At 45.6% G+C, this 25,718-nt stretch overlaps 1 protein-coding gene across 2 annotated transcripts; it reads right to left on the reverse strand.

The window, feature by feature from the left end:
• Window positions 1–56: 56 nt before the first annotated feature.
• Window positions 57–24,841, reverse strand: SMYD1 (SET and MYND domain containing 1). Of its 2 annotated transcripts, XM_027722825.2 has the most exons (10): window positions 24,705–24,841; window positions 15,092–15,268; window positions 14,191–14,404; window positions 12,552–12,682; window positions 10,600–10,638; window positions 7,732–7,924; window positions 4,200–4,292; window positions 2,881–3,044; window positions 1,250–1,418; window positions 57–215 (listed from the first exon to the last, which is right to left on the reverse strand). In XM_027722825.2, exons 1-10 carry the CDS (start codon window positions 24,839–24,841, stop codon window positions 57–59), a joined length of 1,476 nt encoding a protein of 491 aa, XP_027578626.1. The 2 variants fall into 2 exon arrangements, with proteins under 2 accessions (XP_027578626.1, XP_027578627.1); XM_027722826.2 differs by lacking the exon at window positions 10,600–10,638.
• Between the last annotated feature and the right edge of the window lie 877 nt (window positions 24,842–25,718).

Below are 25,718 nucleotides of genomic sequence, written 5' to 3' on the forward strand. Positions count from 1 at the left end.
CCCAGTGTTTGGAAGTGCCACAGGTGATGTCATCCTACAGGCGTAAATTTGTGTCATTATTCCTTTTTGTGGAAGAGGCTTGGTGCGTTCTCATTGCTGGGTTCAGGCATGACTTGGATCTTCTGGTTTTTGAGGGCAGCTTCCCTCATCTTGTAATACATGAACTCGTTCTGCTGGAACAGGCGCAGCTCCATCTCCGTCTGGACACGCATGGCCTGAGGGACACAGAGGGTTACAGTGCCTGTGATGCAGGGAATCTCGAAGCAAGTGAATAAAACACTGCCAAAAAACAGGCACTGTCCTCCAGGGATGTCCTAGGCCATGGAATGACCTAGGATATATTTTTACACCGGCCTGTGAGTTTATTTAATGCTTGGCTTTGCAGCACAGAGATAAGCATGAGCCATATATCCACTATTTTCCTCCTAAAGTAAGTGTGATGGGAAACACAGAAATGGAGGTGCTGGGATCTCACCCTTTGCTACATAGAGGGGAAACAGTCAACAGTCAGATTGGCTTTATGTAGAAGATATTAATTTTTCTGAGGATATAAAATTGCATTAATAAAGATTATAGCTCTGCCGTATCGGGGAGATTTCATTTGGTATCTTGTAATTTTTTGAGGGCAATAAAGGAGAATGCTACAAAGCCAACAGGTTACATTAAGTGAGTTAAAGGCTAAATAAATGACAGATTCCCCAGCTGCAATTGTAAATAGTTCCTCATATCTGAGCAGATGTAATTCCCTCTTTGACTCTCAACTAGGAAACACCTATCAGTCACCTGAGGAAAAAATGCACTACTGCTTAGAAGGAGTGGGGAGTGGTAAATAAAGAAGAATGAACACCAATAAAGAAAATCAGTTGGTAATCAGGAAACAACCACCATAGATAATTTGATGTAGTTAAATAACAATGCCAAGCCTCTGAGAGCAGCAAAATCAGACTTGGTAGAAAGGAAGGCTCTGTCCTTGGGCACAGCAGTTTCAAAGAAGATTCAGGGGCTCCACTGCCATTTTAAATGTGTGTTCTGGTGCAGGATAAAAGCTATTTTTCAGGATGAAAATTTCCAATAGGAAGGGAGATGCATTTCCCAGCAGACTGTAACAATCCCCATGAAAGCACAGCATTATTAAGAAGCAGTCAGTACTTAGTACATCTCTCAGCTCTTACGGATGGGTTGTTTCTACAGCTTGAAATGTAACTTTGCCCAGACAGAGAGCAAAGACGACACAGGATATGACACCTACCTCCAGATCTTTGGTAATTGGGTGGGATGGTCCATGGGTTATCAGGAGAATGGCGTAGGCTTTACAGATCAAGCCATGCCCAGCTTCAATGAGACCAGCATGCCAGTGAGTGACTCCTGCCCGCATCACGGCCATCCCCAGCTGCGCGTTGTTGGGATGATATATTTTCCTGGAAGCACATTGAGTAATCAGGTCAGAAAAAATCTGGCTTCCCAAAAGTTTGTCAGTGATGTGGTATGTTTGCTAAAGAGCAGGTTGTTTACTCAGGTAAAGAGCCTACTGCACCCAGTGCCACCGAAATGTGCAGCCCCGCTTAGGAAGAGCAGGAACAGGTTACGCAAGGACAGAGCTACACGGGGACATGAGTTGTGAACAGGGTTCATTCCACATTATTTTGGTACAAATAAAGCCCAGATCTGACCCTACTACTCAGATGGCACCAACTTGGTGCTTAGTGAAATGAGAATGGAACAACTATCAGATTCTCAATCGAAGTGGGAAGAGAAACAAGTGGTTCCAGAAACTTCAGAAATATTCACATCACCCCCTGCAGATGCACCCCTGCCTCTGGGGACTGTCAGCACCTGAGGTGGGAAAAATGAAACTTCTCCCCTGCATCCAACTTTAGAAGCTGAAGTAGAGTTAAAAATGCTTGGACCTACCTGAAAACCTGCCCTCAAGGGCTTATTTGGCATATTGAATTGGCAGATCTTAAATCAAGGAAGGAAACTACCATAGTCCTCACTGTGGTCTGAAAAACTGAGGAACACAGAGGGGAAGGAATTTCCTCTGTATGATTCAATTAGCTCAGTGCCAGGGCTGGGGCAACTAAAATTGCTTGTCAGGTCTACAAGCCAGGAAAGTGACTCTGTCACCCTACTGCAAAAGAAAAAAATACCATAGGCCTTTTGGGCTAAAACTGACCAAGAAGACAAGTGAAGAGGGTGAATAAGATGATGAACTGGGTTTTTCTCTCTTCTCTATGGTTTCCATTATTTTTTTTCTTTTCTTTTTTCTCTCTCTTTTTTTCTTTTCTCTCTCTTTTTTTATTTTTTCTGTTAACTACGCATCAGTCCTGTCACAAAACCTCAGTAACAGTAAAGCACACCATTTTTACTGTGAGGTTTACCCTGGATCTATGTGAACTAAGCCTGAATTTCTTTATTCTCACTGAGCATTTACCCCAGGACTAAACTAATTAGCCAAGATAAAATCCACAATCTATTTAAGAGTGAAGGGATATCTTGAGTGACAGCCATTTGACACGAGTTCTCCTTCCTGCAGGGTTCAGGGGAACAGACCATCACCTGCAGTGACAGCCTCTCTGTCCTGCACCCAGGCTCTGTGTCTTGCTGTCAGGGCAGCCCTGAGATGCTTCGGAGACAAAACAGAAAGGCTAATGAAAAGATGTACCCAAACCAATTGCCAGGTCCAGTTTAGTAAATTAAGGTGTTTGGGAGCTCTTGTGCATTTAAGAAGGGGTCCCTCTCTATCTCGTGATATATTTACAGGTTCCCATCTGAATTCCAGCACCACTGCCCTGATGAGAACAGATTAAGAAAATTATTCCTGTAACACTGCTTAACATTATGTAAGCACAAAGAACTGCCAAAAACAGGGCACAGACATACAGGTAGCCATCCACCATCCTCTTGGCATAGTCAGCTGCTTCCTCAAACATCTGGAGGTAGGAGAGCACCTCGGAGGCAATGCTGAGGATCCTCAGGAGGTAGATGTTCGTGTCCCCCAGCACAGGCTCCTGTTTCTTCAGGCAGTCACGGCACAGCTTCACAACCTGCACGTGAGGGAAGCAGGGGGAAGAAGGGTAAGTCCGAGCACCTTTGGTCCTGAAGCTGCCACACCAAAGCACTGTGGGCTGCATGGTCCGCACCAGTCCCAGATGCTGAGTCAGCCTCTGTGAAGACTGGGGAAGGTAAGACATGCTTTGATTTGCTGACAACCAGCAGCCTAGGAAAGTGACTGGTGCTCAGAGCTTTCTCTCCCAGGGTTACATTCATAAAACTGGTGAGGAAAAAATGATATCTACTGCTCAGGAGAAGAAAGATTCCAGGAGCTTGGGTTTTGTTAGATACCAAGTGACCTACAGGACTCTTACACCCCAGTGCCACCCACCCAACCTCCTGCAAGCACTTGATGCAAGGAATACTCTAAATGACCCCACAGGGCTAGAGACATGGAGCTGTACTGCACCCAGCTCTGATCCAGTGTCCAGATTTCTGCTCTGGGGGGCTTCGCCCTTTTCCCAAAGGAAGTTAAAACACAGAGGTTGCTACTCAACCTGGAGTACTCTCTGAAGAGAGCAATTAAATAGTTCTTGGGTGAGCAAAAGAGGGAGAGAGAAAGAAGTGACTTGCACTCTCTCACCCTTTGCCCTTGTAGCCCATATTCCAGGTGGGATACGAGTGTCCCACACCACACACCCCTCCTCAGCGCCTGACAGATGAGCAGCATGAGGAGTCAGAAGGTGAAGAGAAGATCAACACAGGCAAAGACAGCCCACAGCTTGATGTGCCAAGTCTCCTGACTGTCCTGTCCTTTTCCCAGATCCCTTGTTTTCCTTTTTGTGAGGCTACCTGGCAGAGCTGACTTGTTACACTTGCCCTGTAACTCATGTTTTTCACTCAGGAGGCCCTTGGTTCAACACCTGTGTCAGTCAGAGGTGCTGAAAGTCACCTGAATCTCCTTGTATCATCTTCACAACAGAAACTAGTGTAGGATGTTGTATGAGACAGTTGTGGGCTAAAGAGGGCAGAAACCAATATCAGCTTTTGCAATTTGAGCTGCCAAGAGGGCAGGAAGCACAAGAGGATATTCAGGTTACAGCAATGGAGAGATTGTTTCATCCTTAAATCATGGAGGTACAGAGGGACAAGGCCTGTTTTCCTGGGCAGCGTGTTTACAGCAAGAGAGCAAAAGTACCAGGACTCACTTCGTGGTAAAGTCCCTCCATGCGGGCCTTGTTGATCTTCTCCAGCGTGTCCTTGGAGAACTGGATGACCTCCTTCACCGTGTCTGCAGAGGGCTGGGAACAATGTTAGGAAAAACCAGTGAGGAAAATGCACAGCCTGACACATGCCAAAGTACACTGGTCGAAAGGATACTTGGTCCACAGTTTGGGAACCCAAATTAGCTCATTGGGGTTCTTCCCACGTCACCCCTTACCTTCCTACCGCTGGCTGTGTGTACCAGAGTGCCCCTCAGACCTGCCCAAGACTGAAATGGGCTGAAATGGACCCACTACCAAGTTAAGAGGTGAAGCTCCTGCTGACTTCTGCAAGAGTGATGCTCATGAGGGTAGTGGCCATGTACCTCTGCCATGCATCACTGGACTCCTCGACTCTCCCCACTACTTCTCCCCTTTGGAAAAGGGACACAATTGACCCTGCAACTGAGAGGTCTCACAAGATGTCAAAGAGGCTGTGAAAACCACCAGCTGGTGTGTATCAGGTGTTCCTAGTGCAGCTGCTTGAGATAAACAAGGCTCTTGAACGAGAGATGGGTGGAATAGGAAAGATCACTGAATTTTACCCACCAAGAGAAATGCTGTCATTACATCCAAACACCCTAAAGTGGTTGAGCTCAGATTTCAGCTGCACCCAGAGAGGAAAATGTGTTTTCCCACACCTCAAAGAAGTTTGCATTTCATTGTGCATTTGGAGACCTGGTGCACATCTAGACACATCTGGAAAAATACTAACGAGCTCATAATTAGCTGCTTCCTCTTTCTTCATTTAATGCTGAAATACAACATTAAGTTATCCAGCACCACCATTCATCTTCTGCCTTTCTGAGCCTTTCAAATTTGCACTTTCCAACTGTTCTATCTATCATGACCTTTCTTTTCCTAAATGGGAAATCTGAAATCAGCCCACAATCGCATGACTACAGGAGTTTGTGCGAAGAGCCTGGTCTGGAGACACACAACAGAGCCAGCAGCCAGAAGGACCTCAGGGTGTGGATCAAAAGCAGAGAAACAACATTGCAAAGAAAGATGCAAAGGCTGGGAGTCAGGACCATATCACTGTCCTGTTGTCTTTTTCCCATACCTGGCCAATCAGATTTTTGAGGAATCTGAAATTCAGCTAGTTAGGAGAAGCTATTGAAAGTTTAGGATGGAAGGAAAACCAGTCGTTTTCAGAGCCATATACCCCTCATCTATTTATGGATACATATGTGTGTGTTATGATTTATTATCCTATATTATTAGACTGAAGCTATCATAGCTCATCAGATTTGGGCAGCTGTCTGAGCAGCACACAGAGTGTCCTGGGGCACAGAGCACATTCAAAGGCCATGCTAATGTCAGTGCAAACCACATGGACTTGCTGCCTGAGTAAAGACACCCAGAATAGGTACTTTAAACAGCATTTCCACAGTGGCTTTGTCTAACAAAAATCCTCCCTTGCCTTTACTAGACTTCTAAGTCTGTTGCCATTATAAACAATGGTAACTTTGCTACTCTTTGGAAGGGGTGAAGGACTGGAGGTCAGAGCAGCTGTTGGGGATGTAAGCTGCCAATCTTGCACATATTCCTAGCACTTTTTCCAGGCAGCTGTGAGTGCTGCTGCTCTCAGGCAAGTGTGTCTGAATTCAGAAAATGTGATACACCCGAGCTCTGAGGGTGAGGTCAGCCTGGATACCTATTGTCTGTGGATGAAGTGTATTTTTAACAGCTGAAATCATGCACCTTGCATACTTAACAGCTTTTTTCTACGCAGGCACTTCAGATTGTGGAGGGCATTCACCCAAAAGTGCATGTTTTCCTGCTCTGTGCTCCACAGCACCTTTAATGTCACAAAAAGGGGATGGTGCATCTCTGGTGGGAGGTGTCCCTTCCCATGGCAGGGGGGTTGGAGTGAGATGCCAACTCAAACCCTTCTGTGATTGATGCTCTCAGTGCTCACTTGATAGCAGGTGTTGAATGACAGTTGAGGTTTTTTTATGCTGTCTACTGGAGAAGGCGTTAAAAAATATTTCTGCAGAAAGCCAGATAAAAATCCTTCTGCATCAGAGAACTGAGCTCTGGGGCAGCTTTATACTATAAGTAGGAAAGTACAGTAGTCAGGATTAGCTTTAAGATGAAGCTCAATAATTTAAAATGGGATTATGGAGTAGGGTGTTTTGCACTAGAGGAGAACTTGACCCAGCAAGCAATGGGTCTCCTCTGGTCCCAGGTTCTGTTTGACATGGGAACTCCCTCGTATCAGTTTCCCACTTCTCTAAACCTTTCTCAAGAAGAGATTTATACTCTGCAATACCCAGCCTTTCATGATTGCCACATATATGGAAGAAGAGTTACAGGGCTGAGTTTGGTTTCCTGGTAACTTCTGAGCTGGAGGCTGAGGGTTCTGTCCTCCTTCTCAGGAAAGTGCATCTTGCTGAGCCTCTCCTGGTGGCACCGTTGGTCTGAAGCCACAGCTCCTCATTCCACCTTTGCTTTTTGGTCCTGCCTTACATCAGTCCCTGACCTGTACTGTCTGATTCATTATGTGACTGCTCAACAGTGCAGATCAATGACTTGATGATACATTAAATTGCCTTGCTTTGCCTTGCCTTTCCTTATACACTTTATAGAGCTTGCAGGAGTAGAAACCCCCTAAGCTAACGCTGCCATGGAAGACAAAATCTGTGAGCAATTATATCCTTGGGCAGAGGAACTAAAAAGAAACTCTTAGAGCTGCCAGCACACTCACAAATTGGAGCTGCTGGCCAAACAACACATGCCACTGCCAACAGCAAGACACAGCCTTACACTCTCCCACTTGATGACTTGTGAGACCTCCAAGGAAAACACAGATTACTTAAAAATGAGCAGTCAAACGTTAATTCTTCACAGTCAGTCTGCCCACAGCAACCACGCACAAATGTCAAGTGACGGTGCTAAATCAATGTGACAGGGCTTTGAAAAGAGGGACTGGAAGTTCAGACTTCCCACATTCCTGGAGCCAGGGTGATGGTACAAACCATACAGCTTCAGCAGCACTGGTTAGTTCTGTCACCACAAATCACCTGCATCACATTTCCATGTCTGCTGCTCAAAATGATGATTCTCTTTCAGTTTCTCAGGAAAAAGCCCCAGTCTAGATGCCAGCATTTTTCTCAGCTCTGGACCTAATTTTCCAATATTTTTGCATTCTTTCTGTTGATGGACTTTTAGGTTAAAGGCAAATTCTATGGCTTTTTTTTTAAATTAAAAACTGCACTTATACTGCATAATAAGGATTAAACTGGTCTCGCATGGTGGGCTTGAATTGTGTTGTGCCCAATGTTGTGCCCAGTCAAGGTTCAGTTCTGTTCTCATTTTTTTTACCTTGGCACTAGTCATGTTTTTGCCAAAATTGGACTGTGTTCTTATTAAGAGTGTCCTCGTGCTGAGAAACCACAGTCCTAGAGAGACTCAGATGCCTTAGTGGAGGAGACACAGCCACCACTGGGTTTGGACACAGCAGGACCAACCATACCTTGCTTTCCCCCCCCTTCACCGCCAGCATCAGGTCGTCCTTGAGCTGTTTCTTGCAGTGCTCGCAGGCGCAGTCGAAGTAGTACTGCTTCTTCAGCTGCTTCCGCCGCTCCTCGCTCAGGTTGAGGAAATCCACGTAGGAAACTGTCAGCTCATCCCCTGGAGAAATCTTGCTCAGAGCCCGCAGCTCAATCCTGAGTGCAGAGGAGATGAGATGTGCGCTTGGAGGAGCAGCAGAAGCAAAGGTGGGGCCACAGAGCCATCAGGGACAAATCCTGAGACCTGCCCCTGCCTTGCAGAGCTGAGCCCTCGCCCTAAGGCCCTGCTTTAGGTCTTCGGGGAGCAATGCAGAGATGAACAGCAGTCTGGTTAACTGAATACAGAGCAAGAATACAGTCACACCAGTTTTTCCTGCCCCTCTGCAAGTCCCTGGCGTGGATATGTGAAGTTGTGATCTACAAACAGATTATGGCTCAATTACTTTATCCAGATGGGGGTTGAACCTAGACATCAACTTTTATTACGTTGCAGGAGATATCACCAGGAAACCCCCCCCCCCCAAGATCAGAAATACCCACCAAAATGCTGAGTTTGGACTTTAAGTCTTTTTTTTAAATACTGCTTTGCATGCTACCCTGGCTAGACTCCCAGATCCCAAGCTGTGCTGCCTTCGGTGTCATTTTCACTTTGAAAAGTTAAGACAAATTCCCTCTGGGTCCTGGGTCAGGGATGCCCTCTCCCTGTTCATGCATCTTTACATAGAGGCTTAGAAATGGTTATCTGCAAAGAGTCTATCTTTTAATAGATCTTTTGACCTGATGCCTATTGCTATTACAACCACAATTCAACTGCCAGCCTGTGTTAGAGAAACCCATGGAAAGCCCTTGATGACAGGCTTTTGGAAAGCACCTGCCTTTCTCTCACGTCATTCCCTGCAAAACCTCTTAAATAAGATGGACATTCAAAACTAGTCCCTTGCTGTTTGACTCTGCACACTGAATCTCCCAGTTACTCTGGGCCATCTCTCAGTTGCAGGGGCTGGACAGGTACAAGTGGCTGAAGAATTTGGCCAGAATGGGGAAAACAACCCTATCAAATACCAACTGTGAGGTGGTGCTCCTGTATCCATCTCCTCTCCCAACTACTAGTGAGCTCAACAGCCTGTTTGATGTACATACCTGTTATGAGATGGACCTGGGGGGGACGTGCTGCCCCCACCTGAACATGAGGTGCTTTAGGTGGAACCCAACAAGGGCCTCACCAAAGGCACAGGTGGCAGAGGACTCACAGGTCTCACCAGGTGCATTAAAAGTAGGTCCTTTGGGGAAGACATGACTTATTCTGTGTGATCATATTTTCGCGAATGATTGTAAATCTCCTGCAGTTCCCTTTTAATTCCCTTGTAATTCCTGTTACAAGCTCTCAGCACCAAGGGCGTAGCTCTGAGCCTTTCAGCTGTGCTAAAGCTGCTGTAAAAATTACTCTCTGAGGCTGGTCTTGACCTTCTCTGGCTGTTCAATCATACCAACAGCATATTTCATACAAAATTTGTCACTAAACATGCCATTGTCACAAAGGGTAGGAATTAGTTATGTCTCAACCACAAGAAAATGCCAGCCAGAGAAAAGTGCAACCTGCTACTCCAGGAGAAAGGGCATGAAAAGGAGCAATTCCCATCGGAAAGGTTTACACATAAACATTCCTGTACACACCTATCGGGATTCTCGTTAAAGTGAGTCATGCAACCAGAGAAGCCTCTGACTTTCATGATGCCCCCGATAGCTCAGGCACTATAGGTATATTTTAAGCAGCCATCCCTTGATGGGATTGATAGCCTTTGGGATAAGCCAGGAAACACATGGCATATTTTAAAAGCTGTAGTTAAAGAGACACTGTCAGCCAGGAACACACCACTGAGCTTGTCCAAAGTTCTTTTCCCCAGTGTCTGCCACGAGCAGCAAGGACCTTGATAGCTGCATGCACAGGCACAGCGAGTGCCTGATAGATCAAAACTCAAATTGCCCCAAAATAGCAACTCTAATCAGAAGTGAAACACATGTGCCCCTTTTTATGGCCCTATCTATAATGTCCTGAGTAAGAATCAACGGTGAAGAAGAGCACTTCCAACGCATTTCACAACTTGTTTGAGGAAATTGCAGTCTGATTGAAATTAAAGTTTAAAGACAACAGTGGGGACTTAATAGGACAATATAATATACCAAGTGCCATGAGCTAAGCAGAGACTTTTCTTTTTGCACATATTTTTGTGATTTATTTAGTTGGGATCAGGTAACAGTGGCATCATTGAAAGGTGAAACATTAATCAAGTATTATGATAAAAAAGGATTGAAACCTACATCTCACGGAACTGCTATTGTAGGCAGAGCATTCATCGGGCACTGTTTGTTGCAGAAGAAACGTGGACCATTTAGTATGTCAGTAACACAATCATTTCTCATCTCCTAATATGCAAGGTTTTATTTTGGGCTGTACAAGATTAGCAAGACCTTGTTCTGACTTTCACTCTCTTGCCATGGTCAGGGGAGGAGAAATGAGAAGTGCAGAGGGGAAATACTGACAGGGAGGAAGCCAAGGGAGAGGGTGGGAAGGCAGAGAGGAAATTAACCCTGGGGGAGATAGTCACAGTATTACCACTATCATTTTAATTTACTACAAAATGCAGAGTTAAGTGAGGTTTGGGTTTAGTGGGGCTTTACACGGGGAAGGAGGAGAAGTTTAGAAAACAAGGGAAGTGAAATTTGCTGCAAACAGAGAAAGACCCTTGGGGTGTTTGCATCTTTTCCATTAAATATGGGGCATGAAGGGTACAGGGCAACAGAGGGGAACGATGCTTTCAAGACTGACCCACCTCATCTGTGTGTGGAACATTGATCTTACAGCCTCATGACTGAAAGACAAAACAAATATCTGCAGTTTACACACATAAAAGTACAACAAAAAAAAAATGGTACACGGCATAGCGCATTGGGACGTTGTACTGACAGGAGACAAGGGGGTTCCCTGTGCCTCGCTCCTGATGCACTGCATTGAGAGCCTCCCTTTTGCTATGCAGCTGCCAGAACTGAAGTGCCCATCACTGGGCCATGGAGGATTTCGTGGAGAACTGCCCTGGCACTGTGATTTTAGCACTGTGATGTGCAAAACCTTCTTCTGACATTTGGCAGGTACAAGGGGATTAGTTCTCCTGTACAGAAATGTCTCCACTGACATCAGCAGTTGTAGGCCCTAAAACACAGTCTGAAATGGAAACCAGACTGAGATATCAGCCCCAAGGACTGTGCTCTGTATGATGAGTTTGTGGGTCCTCAAGTCTAGTATTGTGCCTTGAGTGCTGATAGAGAGCTCAGTTCTCACAACAGGGACTTATCATCAGGTTTACACATAAAGACAAGAAACCTTCATAATTTACCTGGGAAATAACCAGATGGTCAAGTTTCAAGTCAGTAAAAAGATACATGTGGGAGCTTTGAGAAGCTGTCAGGCAAATAAAATGCCAGTCCTGTACTTACTGCCCAGGAGGTCAGACTTCAGGGCTGCTGTCACTGCTGGTTACCTCCTCACTACTGGAAGCTGGTTGGAGAGGCTCTCCATCACCCCCTGGATCTAATCCAGGACAACTGGATACCATACCACAGACTCCAACCTGACTTTGGATCGGACCCTATTTCCCACCAAGGTAATCATCCTAATGCAGTTTTATTTTCTCTTTGCATGTTTACAAGGTGCTTGATAAATGCTGGTGTAGTTTTATCAGGGAAAACCAGCAGCGATAACTGGAGTGCAAAAGCAACGTGTTAGTTGAAGAAAGGGAGGCTAGGGAGGGGGTTAACTTATAGCACTAAAGTTTGGTGAAGACAGGAAGCTGTAAAATCATAGCGGAAAAGTTTGGAGGAAATACTGTGGCTGTGCAGTTTTTGAGAAGAAATTTCCCACAGTAAATGTCTTGAACACGCTGCAACCTGCTGGATCAGCAGCAGTTTATACCTGTCACGGCTCGAAGGCTGGGAAGGGCAGAGCATCCTTCCTGTGGGCTGTCCCAAGCCTTGAGAGCAGCAGCCTCCTCTCCCAGCTCTGATGAAATGTCCCTGCATTTCCCACTGAATCTCTTCCCGTTTCACTTTTCTCTCAAAAGTTTTCTTACAGGACTTGGGTGGGAATGGGGAATGCTCATTGGTTTTAGAGCATCCTGCACTCGGACATGACACTGCTTGCAGATAACAGTCACAATTGTCATTAAGGTCCCATTGCTAAAGTGTTAATCAGTGATTAATGGAGATGGAACACTCTCACCAGATGAGGGTTGTGTTAGGAATGGTTATAAACACCTCAGCAGATAGTGATACACAGCTGATTGCAATCTTGAGAAACTTGGACTGTGGACTCAGCATAATCCTTAATAAATTACTAACTGGAATTACTCCATAGTTATGAAGCCTCAATATAAGGGGGAGCTAAACAGCTACTTTCTACTTTATCTACCTATTTTGAGTCTAGCTACAAGACTCAAGAAAAAAAAGGAAAAAATTCTTTTCTGGTTGCTGGATTTGGGGTCAAATCTTGTGTTTTAGTGCATCAGATGACGTTTTAAAATAACAATGACAGAGAAAACAGTTCCTCTTGAGAAAGAAAATACTGATTTTTTTTTCTTTTTTTTTTTTTTTCTGAGCTAGAGAAGGAAATAAGAATTAATAGATTTTCTGAGACAGGGATCTGACACCAGGGTTGGCAGAGCCTGCAGACTTGGCAGAGTTGCCCCTTAGGATTCATCCTTTTTCTGTCCAAGGAAAGAAATCCACTCACTTGCCATTGTTGAAGACGACCGTACAGTTGGGCCAGCAGTCATGGTTGGCCTGGCAGAGGTTGGGGAAGATTCCCACACCAACAGCCTGCAGTCCTCTTTGGTCACTGAGGGTAAAGCCATTGCAGTTGATCTGGTCCCAAAACACAGGCAGCAAGAAGCGTTAAAGAAGAAAAAGTTGAAAACCTTCCAGCTGGGACAAAACATCAAGAGAAGCAGTGCAGGACTCATGCACAGGGACCAACCCAGAGCAGAGCTGAGTAAATGTTGCAGAATATTTGCTGTTAATATTTGGTTGGGATGCCTAAGATAAACTTGGTTTGACCATGTACTGGTTTCCTTATATATTTGCTTCCTAGAAATAATTCAGGAAAAGGTCAAAGGAAAATTAATTGGAAGCAATACAAGCAGAAAGCAAAGTTCACACTTATTAAAACAGGTATCAGTTAGAAATTAACCTTGAGAGCTGTGTTCAACCAGGTCATGTTTGCTGGGTTGCCCTCAAAGCTTATAAAAATGAGTTAATTACTACTGTTTATTACGAATTTTCAGAATGGCTTTTCCATGACAAATCTACCAAGAATGAATCATTTTATTTGCCTATATGATACATTATTATCACATATGAATGGAATAGTTTATAGTCACAAACATAAAAAAAGGAAATATTTGCAAAGAGAATATGTGGTAGGACTGACCAAAGGAATTCAGCTGCTAATTGTTTTACCTCATTAATAGTTTTATTTCCTCTCTGAACTGATTCTGTACGTTTTCTGTACTTCCTTACTTCTCCACTGACAAGCTATGCCAGTCATTAGCACATATGTCTCCCTGAGTCCAGTGGACTGGATTTCGTTTGTGGGGTGCTACCAAAGGATGCTGTGTCCTCTCCCTGTGACAGGACTGGCAAACCCAGCTTCTCTGCCACAACAGTCACTGGAAGAGGTGCAAGCAGAGCGTCTCCTCCCGGATCACCCTGGCCCCTTTGGCTCTGCTGGGAGCCGAAGGGTTGGTGCATCACTAACCAACTGGTACCAGAGCTGGGGACAGAGCAGCTCAGCCTGAACTGGCTTCTAGGAATTTGCCTCTCTGCTACACTGAGAACAAAAATTTGTAGTTAACAAGGTGGTAATGGATATTATCAAATATAGTGAGTATCTTTTACCAGTTTTATTATATATATATTAAATATTTATCATATAAACAATATCTATATATAAATATTTATTAGCTATTATAAATAAATAATCCAATGCATACAATATCAACAGACAGTAATGTATCTACTAAATAGATTTGTTATATTTAAATATATTCTAAGTATATTTACTAAGAATACGTTTAGATTTTCTCAGCTCTCCTGGGTGCAGAGAGATGCCCAGTGGGACTTGTGATGACAATGCAGCACCTACCACTGAGCAAACCACTTGTCTGCATGTTTAGACAGACAAAATGCTTCAGACCTTGCCCTTGCCATGCCTCAGTTTCCCAGTGTCAGTGCAGAAGAGATGGTACTGGGGAACAGGCAGTCCACAGAGGGATGAAATCAGCCATCCTCAACTCAGGCCAGCTGGAGACTTTCTCTGGAAAGCTGGCATTAAAGACACTGCCCCCTTTGCTCTCCCAACCCCTCCAACATACCACTCCAAATATGTGGGAGATGAACTGCATGCCGAACTGCTGGCAGTGGGGCGGCCAGAACTCGAGGAAGCTCTCCACGTCAGTGCGGAGATCCTTCTTCTCCTCCTCCCCAAAACTGTCCACGTGGTTCTGCAGCTCATCAATGGAGACCAGGCAGCCCTCAGACAGCCCACTGCCTTCCCTCTCGATCTTCCACAGGATCCGGGCAGCCAGCCTGGCCGGGACACAGCCACAGGAGTTAGCACCACCACCACCACCCCCCCCCCTCACCACAAGGAGAGGGAATGAAGGTCCATCAAAATTCATTTCATAGGCGGGAAATTGTGTGCAGACAGACAGACTGAGACTGGCTCAGCTTCAGATGGCTGATGGCTGGTCACCATCTGTGGGCTTTTGAAGGAAAGGGAGAAGCAAGGTTTTGCCCCTGCATTTGTGTTCTCATCTGGAGAAGTGCTAAGGACGCCCAGGTCCCCAGCCCTCCACGAGTGCTCCCATTTCCCTGGGGACTCCTCTCATTTTCTTATGACAGAGCAGGGATGTGAAGCCAAATTAATGCATCCTATAGACAAATTTGAGAAGAGCCCATCTCCTATTTCACTTTTCCACCTACTCCCCACTTTCCCACACCTCCTAAACCATCCAGGGTGGGTTTTCCTCACCGCACTCAGCTGCAGTAGAATTTTTGGGGCCCAGCACCAAAAAAATAAAAGCAGGGGCACATCCCTTGTACCCCAGATGCTCTTCCAAGTCCCCATCCTCTCAGCACAAGGATAGTCTTGGCACTTCCTAAATTTTCTCCCACCTCCACCCTCTCCAAATCACGCCACCCAGTTCTTCCTTGCCATGGGATGCACCATCCTCTCCCAGGCTGGCAGCTCAGCCCCCGGGGGGCGGCTCTCACCTGATGTTTTCAGAGGGTGCCTTGCCATGTCTCTTGATGGCAGAGCACTCGTTTTTGTGGTTGAGCCAAGCCGCCCTCTGGCAGGTCCGGTCGCAGTAATAGGCAAACTTGCACTGGCCACAGCGGTGCAGCCTCTCCTGCCGCTTGAAGCAGGTGTGACAGATGACATGTGTCAGGCTGGAAAGACAGAAGGACACATTGGCTCGTACCTCAGTGAGGGCCGGCTCAGCCCAGCTCTGCCAGCTTTGCATCCCTGGGCTCCCCACAGTCGCTAAGGATGGACCCCTCAAGATTTTCTGGGAAAGTGAAGAAACATCCCACCCAACTTAATCCTTGTGTGCTTGCCAGGTGCTGTTCCTTTTCTGTTTGGCTACTTCAAAGAGACAAAGAGTTTGTTTAAAGGAGGACAGCAATAAAGCATTCCCCAGCTCTCAGCCCTCTTGTATGAAGCTCATCTGCTCCTCCTCAGCACTGCTGCCATCAAGAGGATTTTCAGTCTGGTTTTGGTTTCTGTCTGGCCTGTGCTGAAGCACCAGTCACCCATTGCTGAGCAGAAAGCAGATGCCTGATATGTCTGTGGCTCAGGTGAGCACAAAGAAGAATGTCAAGGCAAAGAATAAGCCCAAGAGCTTCGCCTGCATGCAAAGCCTCTGAATATGGCTGAAGTGAGCACTCTTCCAAACACTAAGGTTTTCCTGGGCCCCATGTGGACCAGGTCACAAAATGGTGCAGTGGCCACCACTGTGCTCAAGAGATTTAGGAAAACGTTGGGTGAGAGGGACCAAGCAGGAACATGGCTCTGAGCTGTCCTAACTACTATCCTAAGCTGTCCTTAGGCACACGCACACCGTAAGGATAAAAACATACATCAGCAACGCTCTGCTACTGAGCAGACCAGAGAAGCACCACAACGAAGAAGACCGATAGAGCAAAGTGGTTACATGGGGAAACCCTGGTTTTGTGCTGCTTAAAACCGAGACATGTTTCCAAGGATTAAAAGGCAGCTTTGTTTGTCACTTCTTTTTGCCACCAGGCCATAGGTGTAGCTGTTCTGGAGGCACCGCACTTGGTGATTGTGGCTTTGTGTTGGAAATGACATGAGAGAGCCAACAAAACAACCTCCTTCAAGGTAGATCTTCTCACCAAAGTGTTTCATGTCTTCTCCTCCTTCCTTTGGTTGTGTCATGTATGTTCTGGCTGTCCACCCCAGGCTGTGTGGGTTTGGGGCTCTCTTGGTCCCAGTGACTCCAGAGAGATGCTCAGCATGGATTAGTGAAGGTCTGAGGGACTAGGACAGGCTTCCAGCAGATCCTCAGGCATGACTGCTGAAGGACAAGAGGATTTCCAGCTGCTCAGGGATGGACAAAAAACACCAAGAAGCTGAAGACAGAGGAAAGGTGAGCTCATAGGAGCACTGGGTGGAGTAGGACATGGGGCCCTCAGGGCGTGAAGTCCTCCCTGTTTAGTCTGACATCAGCTTTATCACTGGGCTCTTCAGGCCACTTAAAGCCTTCCTGCAGAGGGGCTAGTGATGCAAATTTCTCCTGCAAATCCAAAGAGCCTGACTTGTCTTTCTCTGATGCCAGCAGCAGTAAGTGCTGCTCACCAGCTATTCCTGCCCCTGGCTCTGTGGTTTAACTGCTGAGAGGTTACTGTGAGTCAGATGGTGATGAAATACCCTCCAAAAGGGGCAAATTTCTTCTTTGGGGGGTTCAACTAGATTTCCAAGAAGTATCCTACAATTGTATGCACATACCTAAAAACAAGGCTGCAAGAGGAACACATCAGAGGATATTGATGAAGAAGTCTAACCTCCCATCCTCCCTCAGAGAGTGTCCAGGGTCCCAGACCAAGGGGAAACCTCCAGCATGTGCCCCTTCCAAGTGTCCAGCTGCTTGCTCCTAGGACTTAATTCACTGAGAAGGAGGGGGACACACTTTGGTCTTCTGCCCAAACAACTTTGGAACTTTCCCCTTGCTGCTAGAGAAGGCTTTTCACTGCCTGATTTGGTGTCTCCAGCTGTCTGCTTCTTAAGGCAACCACCCACTTTATCTGGGCCTCCAGCCAGGCTCCACAGTACAGGAGAGTTTAAATTCCCATCACTCAGACACTGCTGGTGCCAGAAGAGAGGTTTTCCTCATTGCAAAAAGCTCACAGAACACAGAGGCTTCATGATCAAGGGGAGGTTATCATTGTCCACAGCCCAGAGTGGGGAAACTGAGGCACAAGGAAATAAAAAAAATTCTTGATGATCCCATGAGGAGGATGTGGCACAGGCAGGAATCAGACCCACAGCTCCAGAGAGTTCAGCGCAAAGACTGTCCTGCTTCTCCACTATACATACATACATATATATATATATATATGCATATTTATGTCCATCACAGCACATTTAACAATTTTCTTTTCTCTGGCAGTGTTGTGTGAGGGTCTGAAAAAAATCAACTCAGTGCCTTGGCTTTTGCAGGATGAAGAGGGCCATTGATTTAAAAGCAGGATGACCCACAGCAGAAAAAAACACTGGGTTTGCAAATATGAGGTTTGGAAAAGGAAGTTTAGAAAAATGAGCAGTGCCAGAGAGAGCCCAATGCGAGGCAAGCACCCGGAACGGGGCAGGGGGGAGCATGTGTCCGGGAAGGGGGATAGAACCAGCTCCGCTGTGTCAAGTGGAAGAGCTGGGAGCTGATGAGAAATGTGAGGCTGTGCTCTGTCAGCTGTCAAGTCAGTGGGGCAGAGAGGTGCAAGAGAGATTACACTCCTTGTAAGGCAAAGGAGAGCCAGAGAGCTGATAAAACCTGCATGGTTACATTGTGCCGGGAGATACCTCGGGGAATGGGGCTCCCTCCTGCTGCCTGGGTGTTCTGAGGGCGGCCAGAAAGCATAAAGAAGTTTCTTTGTAGAGAGGAATGACAGGTTGGAAGGGAACACAGTGCAGCAAACCCCAAGTTCTCAAACAGGTGCTTCTCTCCCCCCAGCTTGCTCCCTCAGAACAGAAAAATACTGAAATGCTGGCTTTGCATTTTGCTGTTTATCACATAGAGTGTCCAGATTTTCCGAAGCAAATCCAGCCTGCAGAACTTACCACCAGCTCTAGAAACTCCCCATTTCTGAGGAGATGCAGCAACGCACAAAAAAAGTTATACAAGATTTTCCAAGAAAGCAAAGGAACAGTCCAGCCACAATTACTCACAGGTAATCTGACTGGCAGGCTTAAGGAATACTGTGTCTCTCACAAAACCTTTGCAGGATTCTCCATGCCCAGAAATGTTTTAAAAGAAGACTGGGTTTATTGATAATGTGTGCTACCATGTCTCCAGTGGCCTAGGCTCAACTCTTGGCACAGTAAAAAATCAGGAGACACAAGTATTTGAGATCTACTACCTAAATCTTCAACTAATACTGGTCAAGTACTGCCTGTAAGCACCTAAATCTCCCAGGTGCCCCTTGGCAGTTTTACAAACTCCTACTGTCCCAGAGGAGCTCAGAGCTGGGTGCCCCAAAAGGGATTGCCAAAGTGGGGCTCTCCCTTGGCCCCAGGGCTGGACCTTATGCCAGGCTCTCATATCATCTGGAGACAAACAACACCAAGAACACAAAAGGCTTGCAGTGATCCACAGGCTACTCTCTCACTCCTTTTGCAATGATTAAGGTCCCCCAAGGACAGGTGGAGCGGCCCAAGATTAAACCTGAGTCTCTTGGCCTGTGGAAATCAATGGTCTAAAAAACCTTCTCTATCTGGTCTCAAAAGTGTTTAACTTTCTAGAAATGGCTCCAGGTAGCCCAGATCTCCCCTCTCAGTACAGAGTTCAGTACAGAGCATCCTGATGTGGGATGGCCAGGTAGCTACAAAAGTTTCTGGAGAGTACCCTGGGTAGGTGAATTCTAGTGTGGTACCTGCCCAGGAGCCCTGAGGGTTTCAGCCCTCAGTCTTGGTGCTCAGCTTCCCTTGCTTTAACACATGGACAACACAACTGCTTTCTGCTGTGTCTACGTACACCATGGCCTCTGAGATGATCTCTGGCCACTCATTCACTGCCATCTTCCACACTTTGAGCCTTTTTCCCACCCTGCCCAAAAGCAGGATCTTCATAAGTACAGTGATATCTCCAGCCTGTCAAACCTTGCCACGTCAGTGATTTAGGACTGACTTGGAGGGCAGATGCCACTGACTGACTCACTAAATGACTTTCTCAGGTTTCCTCAGCCTCTTATCCAAGAGTCAACCAAGCTGAACTCTGAAGAACTCATGTGCTCTGACGTTACGTAGATGAGACGCACAACTACAAACTACTAATCCTGGATGTAGCTGCCGTGACAAAAGCAATGATTCAATGTGACAGCCAGAGGTGACAGAGCACTGACAACTAAACCATGGCTCCTGCAAGCACAGCTCTCAGTGAAAGCAGAAGAAACAAATAACTCTTGTGACTGCTTGGATTGGATTCAGATGGATTAAGAACTATTGGACCTGCCAGGACAGAGGGCTAAGCACTGTCACACAAAATGTATTAACCTCATCTCTGAGACGTTCACAACCAAACTTCTGCCATCCAGCACACACAGCACCCCATTCACTGGCCTGGAAAAGCCAGGTGAGATGGCTTTAGTGCAAAGAACAGAGGAGGATTTCATTGAGTAGCTGATGGACACAGTGAGGAGCTCACAAACTTCGTTCTACTCTGTACATCATAGGTGATACACATGGATGAACTTATACCCAAATCCTATTTATTACTGGCTGGCTGTCCTCAAGCTGCTACAGATGACAGCAGAAGAACAGCTTAAGATGTACACAAAGTCTCCTTGGCTTTCAAAGCAGAGTGTGTAACACTTCAATAAAGACAAAAGTCTAAGGAAATGCACCTTCTGTTCCAGCAGTGAAAGGACAAGGGGAGGTGATCAACAGCTGGCCTCTATTGAGACTACCTAATGATGAATTATTAGCACAAGAATGGGTTTGCTCCTTTAAAAAGGGGTTAAAAAGTTGTTTTCATCTTTAAAATGTCAGGGATGACATATCCCAGTTTGTCTTATTTGAGTGGAGGATTTGTTTTAGACTAATGTTTGACTATTTTATTTTTAGTCTTTCTTTACGAAATTTCCCAGCCTCTTTTTAGAGGTGTGGGTGTGGTTTTCTTTTAAAAAGGTAAGTTTTCTTCCAGGTTTTATCTAAGCTTTTCAACAAATGAGACAATAATAAAAAATCAAACCCCAGAACGTTCTAAGCAGTGTAAATGTGATCACATTAGCTCACAGTATTTACTGGCATCAACTCAAGGAATTCGTTTCTATAATCTTTTCAGAATCACACTGTTATGGAAAATTTTGGGTTTCTTATTCTCCTAGCTACAATAACAGCTACAATTCCACATTTCCTTGGAAAACGTTTCAGGCCTGTTTCATACATCAAAAAGAATGATCTCATTTTTTTAGCCATTTGTAGATCACTCATCAAGCAGATCCTCAGGTGATCCTGGCTTTCTACCACATAACACTGTTTCCCTTGACTACTGTATCTCAAAAACCCCACTGGTTAAAGAGCAAACCTTCTCTTGACGAAGGCTGACAGAGACATACGAGGCATCCTCATGCTCGTAGGAAATGTAAACTCCTACAGGCTTGAGAGCCAACTGATGTGCCGGAGGAGAAGGTCACATACAGTACATTGAGCCCAGGTCCTGGGAATGCCATCGTCCTGAAGATGTCAGTGAGGGAAGGAGACCTGGGATCTTCAAAAAGAAAGCGAATAGGGAGGAAGGATTGAACCCCAGCACATAAGCAGAGCACTAGAGAAAGCTTCAGTGGGAATGAGAAATGCAGAGGGGCTTTGCAAATTGAAAAATTACCCCAACAAAAGCAATTGATCCCTTGAAAGGATAAATTTCCAGCCTTCTGCATCTACTATAGGGCAAAGCAGGCCTGACACTGGTATTTTCTGAGAGATATTTAGCTGATAACAGCAGGGCTGAATCAAACAGAGATCAGACTGTGCCTGCACTTTATCCAAAGAGCAAAATACTGGAGATCACACTGAGTTCTGTACCCTCTTTCAATCCATATTCACCATCTCTCTAGGCAGCCTCTTCTCATTCAGGTAGAAGTAACAGGCTTGATACAAGAGTCAACACCAGGTAAAGACTGTGTTAAGCAAAAAGGTTCCAGAATCATAGAATCAGAATGGTTCGGGTTGGAAGGGACCTTTAAAGGTCATCTAGTCCAATCCCCCTGCCATGAGCAGGGTTAGCCTGGTGACTCATACCCTGGCCTTAAAATCTAAGAAACTATGAGCTGGCAAATGTTTATAGGAACCTTCTTTAGCTTTGAGTTTTATGTACTTCTGGACTAAAAGTCTCTGGCACTGTGTAAGAAACTGCTGCTCAGATGACCATCACTGGGCTGAAGAGTGCTGGCCCTCACCAGCCTTAATGACTGTAGGGGGACTGCAGGGGCTTCCAAGGTGGGAAGCAGGCTGTAGATTTAGACACCTAGATGTGCTCATCTCTGCCCCCTGTGTCTAAGGAAAGATTCCATCACAACACTCACTGGGGTCTGGAAAGTCATTTAGCTCAAGGGTGTCTGTTTTCAGTGCACATTATGGTGTTCCACTGATTACATGGGCACTTAGGACTGGATTCACTTGTCTGGATGCAGGAATCCAGTGCTATTTTACGCTTTGCAGGGACACCCAGCCAGCCTGAGAAGAGGCCTGATTCTCATAAATCCTGGTTTTTACCTGTCACCCTTAAGAGGATGTCTCAGACACCCTGGGGCATCTCAAATTCTTTAAAAAGACCTTGGCTTTGGGTGTCTTCATCTGCAAGCTGAGTCTCAAAGCATATTGCTGGACAAGTGAAGTAAAGACCAACTCTGCTCTCTAGTGCTTTTGTGGTTGTCTTTATGCACAAAGAAAGCTGAGATCTGTGGAAAGTCTGATCACATATTTGGTAAGACCTGACCCAAAAAATTAAACCCACTAATCACACCCATTTCAGTCCCCTTTCCCTAGGACACAAACAGAGTGCTTTCAGCAAGAGATTAAAGTGCTGAGTTGAATTAGGATGAGGGACTGTGGACTTTGGGTTTCCCTGTGCAGGCTGAGATCCTTTTTAATAGCATAGACTCAACACCAATTTTAGGACCTATAGAGGTGTGTTTGTGGGCAAGGAAAACCACATGCCTCTTCACTGGACTTCTGCATCATCCATGCAGAGGCAACAGCAGTTCTTTCAGGGCAAAACCAGCCACCACTGCCTAGTGTGAATTTACTCTTGCAGGTCCTACAAGGATTCAGGCTGCCCTTCTCTGACAGCAATCAATTCAATGGGTTTTGATGCAACCGAATACTCTAGGATAGCAGTAGAAGATGCCTTCAAAACCAAAGCCTGGGGTGTGTAAGAAAAGCATCAGGGTAATTTCCATGACAAAAACGTGTTTTTCCATTATATCTCAGACCCAGCTTATCCCCTGCCAAGCACTAACCAACAGGCATTTAGTTGGCACTGCCTGTTTCAAATTTGGGGACTGCATTTCCCCACTGATCTATATGAAGTGCTCTGGGATGAAATGTGTCACAGGAGGGTAAGAGTCCATTATTATTTCACAACAGGAAGAAGAAGAAGATCAGAATGCCTTGAAGCCATCCCCATCCTCTCCCCTCACAGAGAAGTGATGCAATTGCCTCCTTGCTGCTCAGCTTCTGGACCTGCCCTCTGGAAACTAAACAAACCCAGTGGGGGGAGGGACTGAAGCACATCTCTCCCCATCCGAGGAGGTTTTCTGTTGGAAACCTAAGCCTGAGACACAGCCTACAGTCTAAGAGCTGATGTAGTGATAGTTTCTCCCCTTATCTCACATTACACAAGTGACATTTGAAAATGCAGCAAAGCTGTAGCTCTTCAACATGGACAGCTCTGCTCTATGCATGATGTTTGCAACATTTCACATACAAGAAAAAAACCTCTCTACCAGCCATCAAAAGCCAAAATGTTTTCAATGTTTTTTAATTCTTTTTTTAAAATTATTGTTAATAAGGCATATGGGAAAAATAACTGTCCATAGGCATTTCTGAAGCAAATATTACCAGAAGATTCCAGCTAGTGACACAAGTGAAACTGAAGCAGAAGAGCTAAAAGGACACATCAAGGAGAGATGATTTTGTCCCCAACTACTGTAATGGAGCTCAGGGTTAAGACTTCAAGAACTCATCATTTTAAAATGACAATGACATTTTTAATGTGATCTCTTGCAATGACAGATTAAAATAAAAACTACAGGTGTCATTGCTGCTATTGCAAAGATTCATAATCATGTTCACCCACTGACAGTTAAAGGGCAAGGAAACTGAAAGACACACAAAAAAAAAATTATTTCTTGCCCTGTCCATTTAATCCCCAATCCTCTGCTACTACAAGATCACACAGTAGCACTGATCAGCTTCAGGTACAAAATGTCTGGGATTAAAACAGCAGCACGACCTCTGCTTGTGCCCCAGACTTCATTAGCAGAGCCTGTTCAATCAGGGAAAGCTCAGCTAGGCAGGGCTGCTCACAGACTTGTTTAATGTGCAGAGTATTTACTGAAGTCATTGGTTTGGGGCAAAAAAATCAGTCTTGGGACTGACCATGATGCCCTTGAAGAACACGCACAACTTTCCTAAGTCCAGAATGAAACCTTCAACTGACATCTAACTCTTCAGTTTAAAAGTTAGGGACACATTCTGTTCTCAGTTATTCTCTTTTTATTATAAGCCTGAACAAGTTCCATTCATGTCTGAGGCTTTGTTCTAGATTTAGCCCCATGGACATTAACACAGAAATTGGTTCTTTGCGTCTTTTAGCTTCCACGTTATTGAAGTGAATCTTCCTCTGATTCAAAGGGCAGAAGTGGGGACCTACCAGCCACACGGGCAGGGCAAGTTAAGCAAATGTTGTTTATGCTTAAAACAAGCAGCAGAAAAGAAAAATGTCCTTGCGTCAGAACTTAATTTCTGGCTACATCAGTGTGGACGTAAATTTAAATCCAGTCTCGTGCAAGAGCAAAAGCAGACACTTGTCTCCAGCTGACTCAGCTATGTGTAAATATAAAATCACTTTAACACAAACAATGTCAGCTGCTGATCCCCACCAGCTCCTAGTCCGAGGGCAGCGGGTGATGAAGCTGCGAGTACAGCTGGAGGTGGTACATGTGAGCAGAGCACAATGGAACTCACTTTTATCGTGCATTACACACCAGAGGCTTCAGCAAAGTCAGTCCAAGATCGCTGTGCCTGAATCACACCAACTCCTGGCAGTTTACTGGGGCATAACACGGGGCTAGTTTTGTGAGGCACAGAATATATGCAACTTTCACTGCATTTGTAAAAGCTGATGACACCAAGCACCTTGCAAGGTCACATCCTGGAAATACATTGCATCATATTAAAAGTAAAAAAGATGATCTAAGCCCTGGGAAGCACATGCACTGTAAGCTGTGAATGTACCTACAGAAGTGCTTCTGACTTCCCTTCGCTCTGTTTTCTGGCGTTGTCCGCTTTCAAACTTCTATGCAACCAGGCAGATGAAATTTTGCATCGAGATTACTTCTGGTCTGTGTGTTACAAGTGATTTCCTCTTACCTGTCAAAAACCACGGCTGCATAGGCTGGCTCCGCAAAGATGACATCCCCAGGCAAGAATTCCTTCTGGGCTTTCAAGCCCCTGCCTTTGCCTTCAGTTGTGAACACTTCAACTGACTCCATTCCTCCTTTGGTCATCCCAGGGACCCTGAGGCTTGGGAGGTGGGTATCTCGGAGCAAGCCAAATCTCCTGCCACTCCTATCAACTTGGACTTGCTGCAAGACCACGCTTATAAAAGGGCTGGCCTCCCCCCACCCCTGGCCGCATCGCTTCCCATAGGAGGGGAAGGGGGTGGGAGCAGGAGAGGCAGGAGCCGGAGATCCTCTCTCTGCACAATATCGCCGACCTACGCAGGGAAGGGACAGGGGTGGGATTTCTGCTTCATTAGGAAAACGCTCCCCGAAAATGACGTTTGAATTGTTTCTCCCACTCCCAAGAAGTTGTATATATTACAACTCAGCTTAATTTATACTCTCCCACTGGAGAGAGAATGTATTCTCTTTGCAAGATATTTTTAGCAACCACATGCTTCTGTCTCTCAGGAAGCAACAGCTGAGACAGTGGGATGGGCAGGGCTGGGATGCCTATTTCTGACCCCTGCAGTGTCGTCTGGCTTTTTCTAGAAATCAAACAAAGCTGCTTTATTTTTACCCTCAAGGAGATGGACAGCATGTTTAGAGGCAGGGAGAACACTGAAACACGTGCCTGGAAATTCTCGGCATCCTGTCACCACCAGAGCTTGGAAGAGAGGATTCATTTCCCAAATGCCAGTGGCAAAGTGTGTACAGAGCCGTGAGGAAGGAGCTGGAAGGGCAGCAGCAGTTCAGCATGGGCTGAGGGAACAAGCAGGACATCTCAAATACCCATACAGTTTTAAATGCATTAAAACTCTTTGAAAGATAGTGTTGCACCTGAGAGCTCTCCCTATCTCCAATGCTTGGTTTTGGATGAGAATCTGAGCCACTTGAGTGGAAAAGAAGTCCACAACTCCTCAAAAACTCACAAACTTGTGAG

Source organism: Pipra filicauda, unplaced genomic scaffold (genome assembly GCF_003945595.2).
Source record: "Pipra filicauda isolate LSUMZ 115617 unplaced genomic scaffold, ASM394559v2 scaffold315_size853536_pilon, whole genome shotgun sequence".
Classification (NCBI taxonomy): Eukaryota; Metazoa; Chordata; class Aves; order Passeriformes; family Pipridae; genus Pipra; species Pipra filicauda.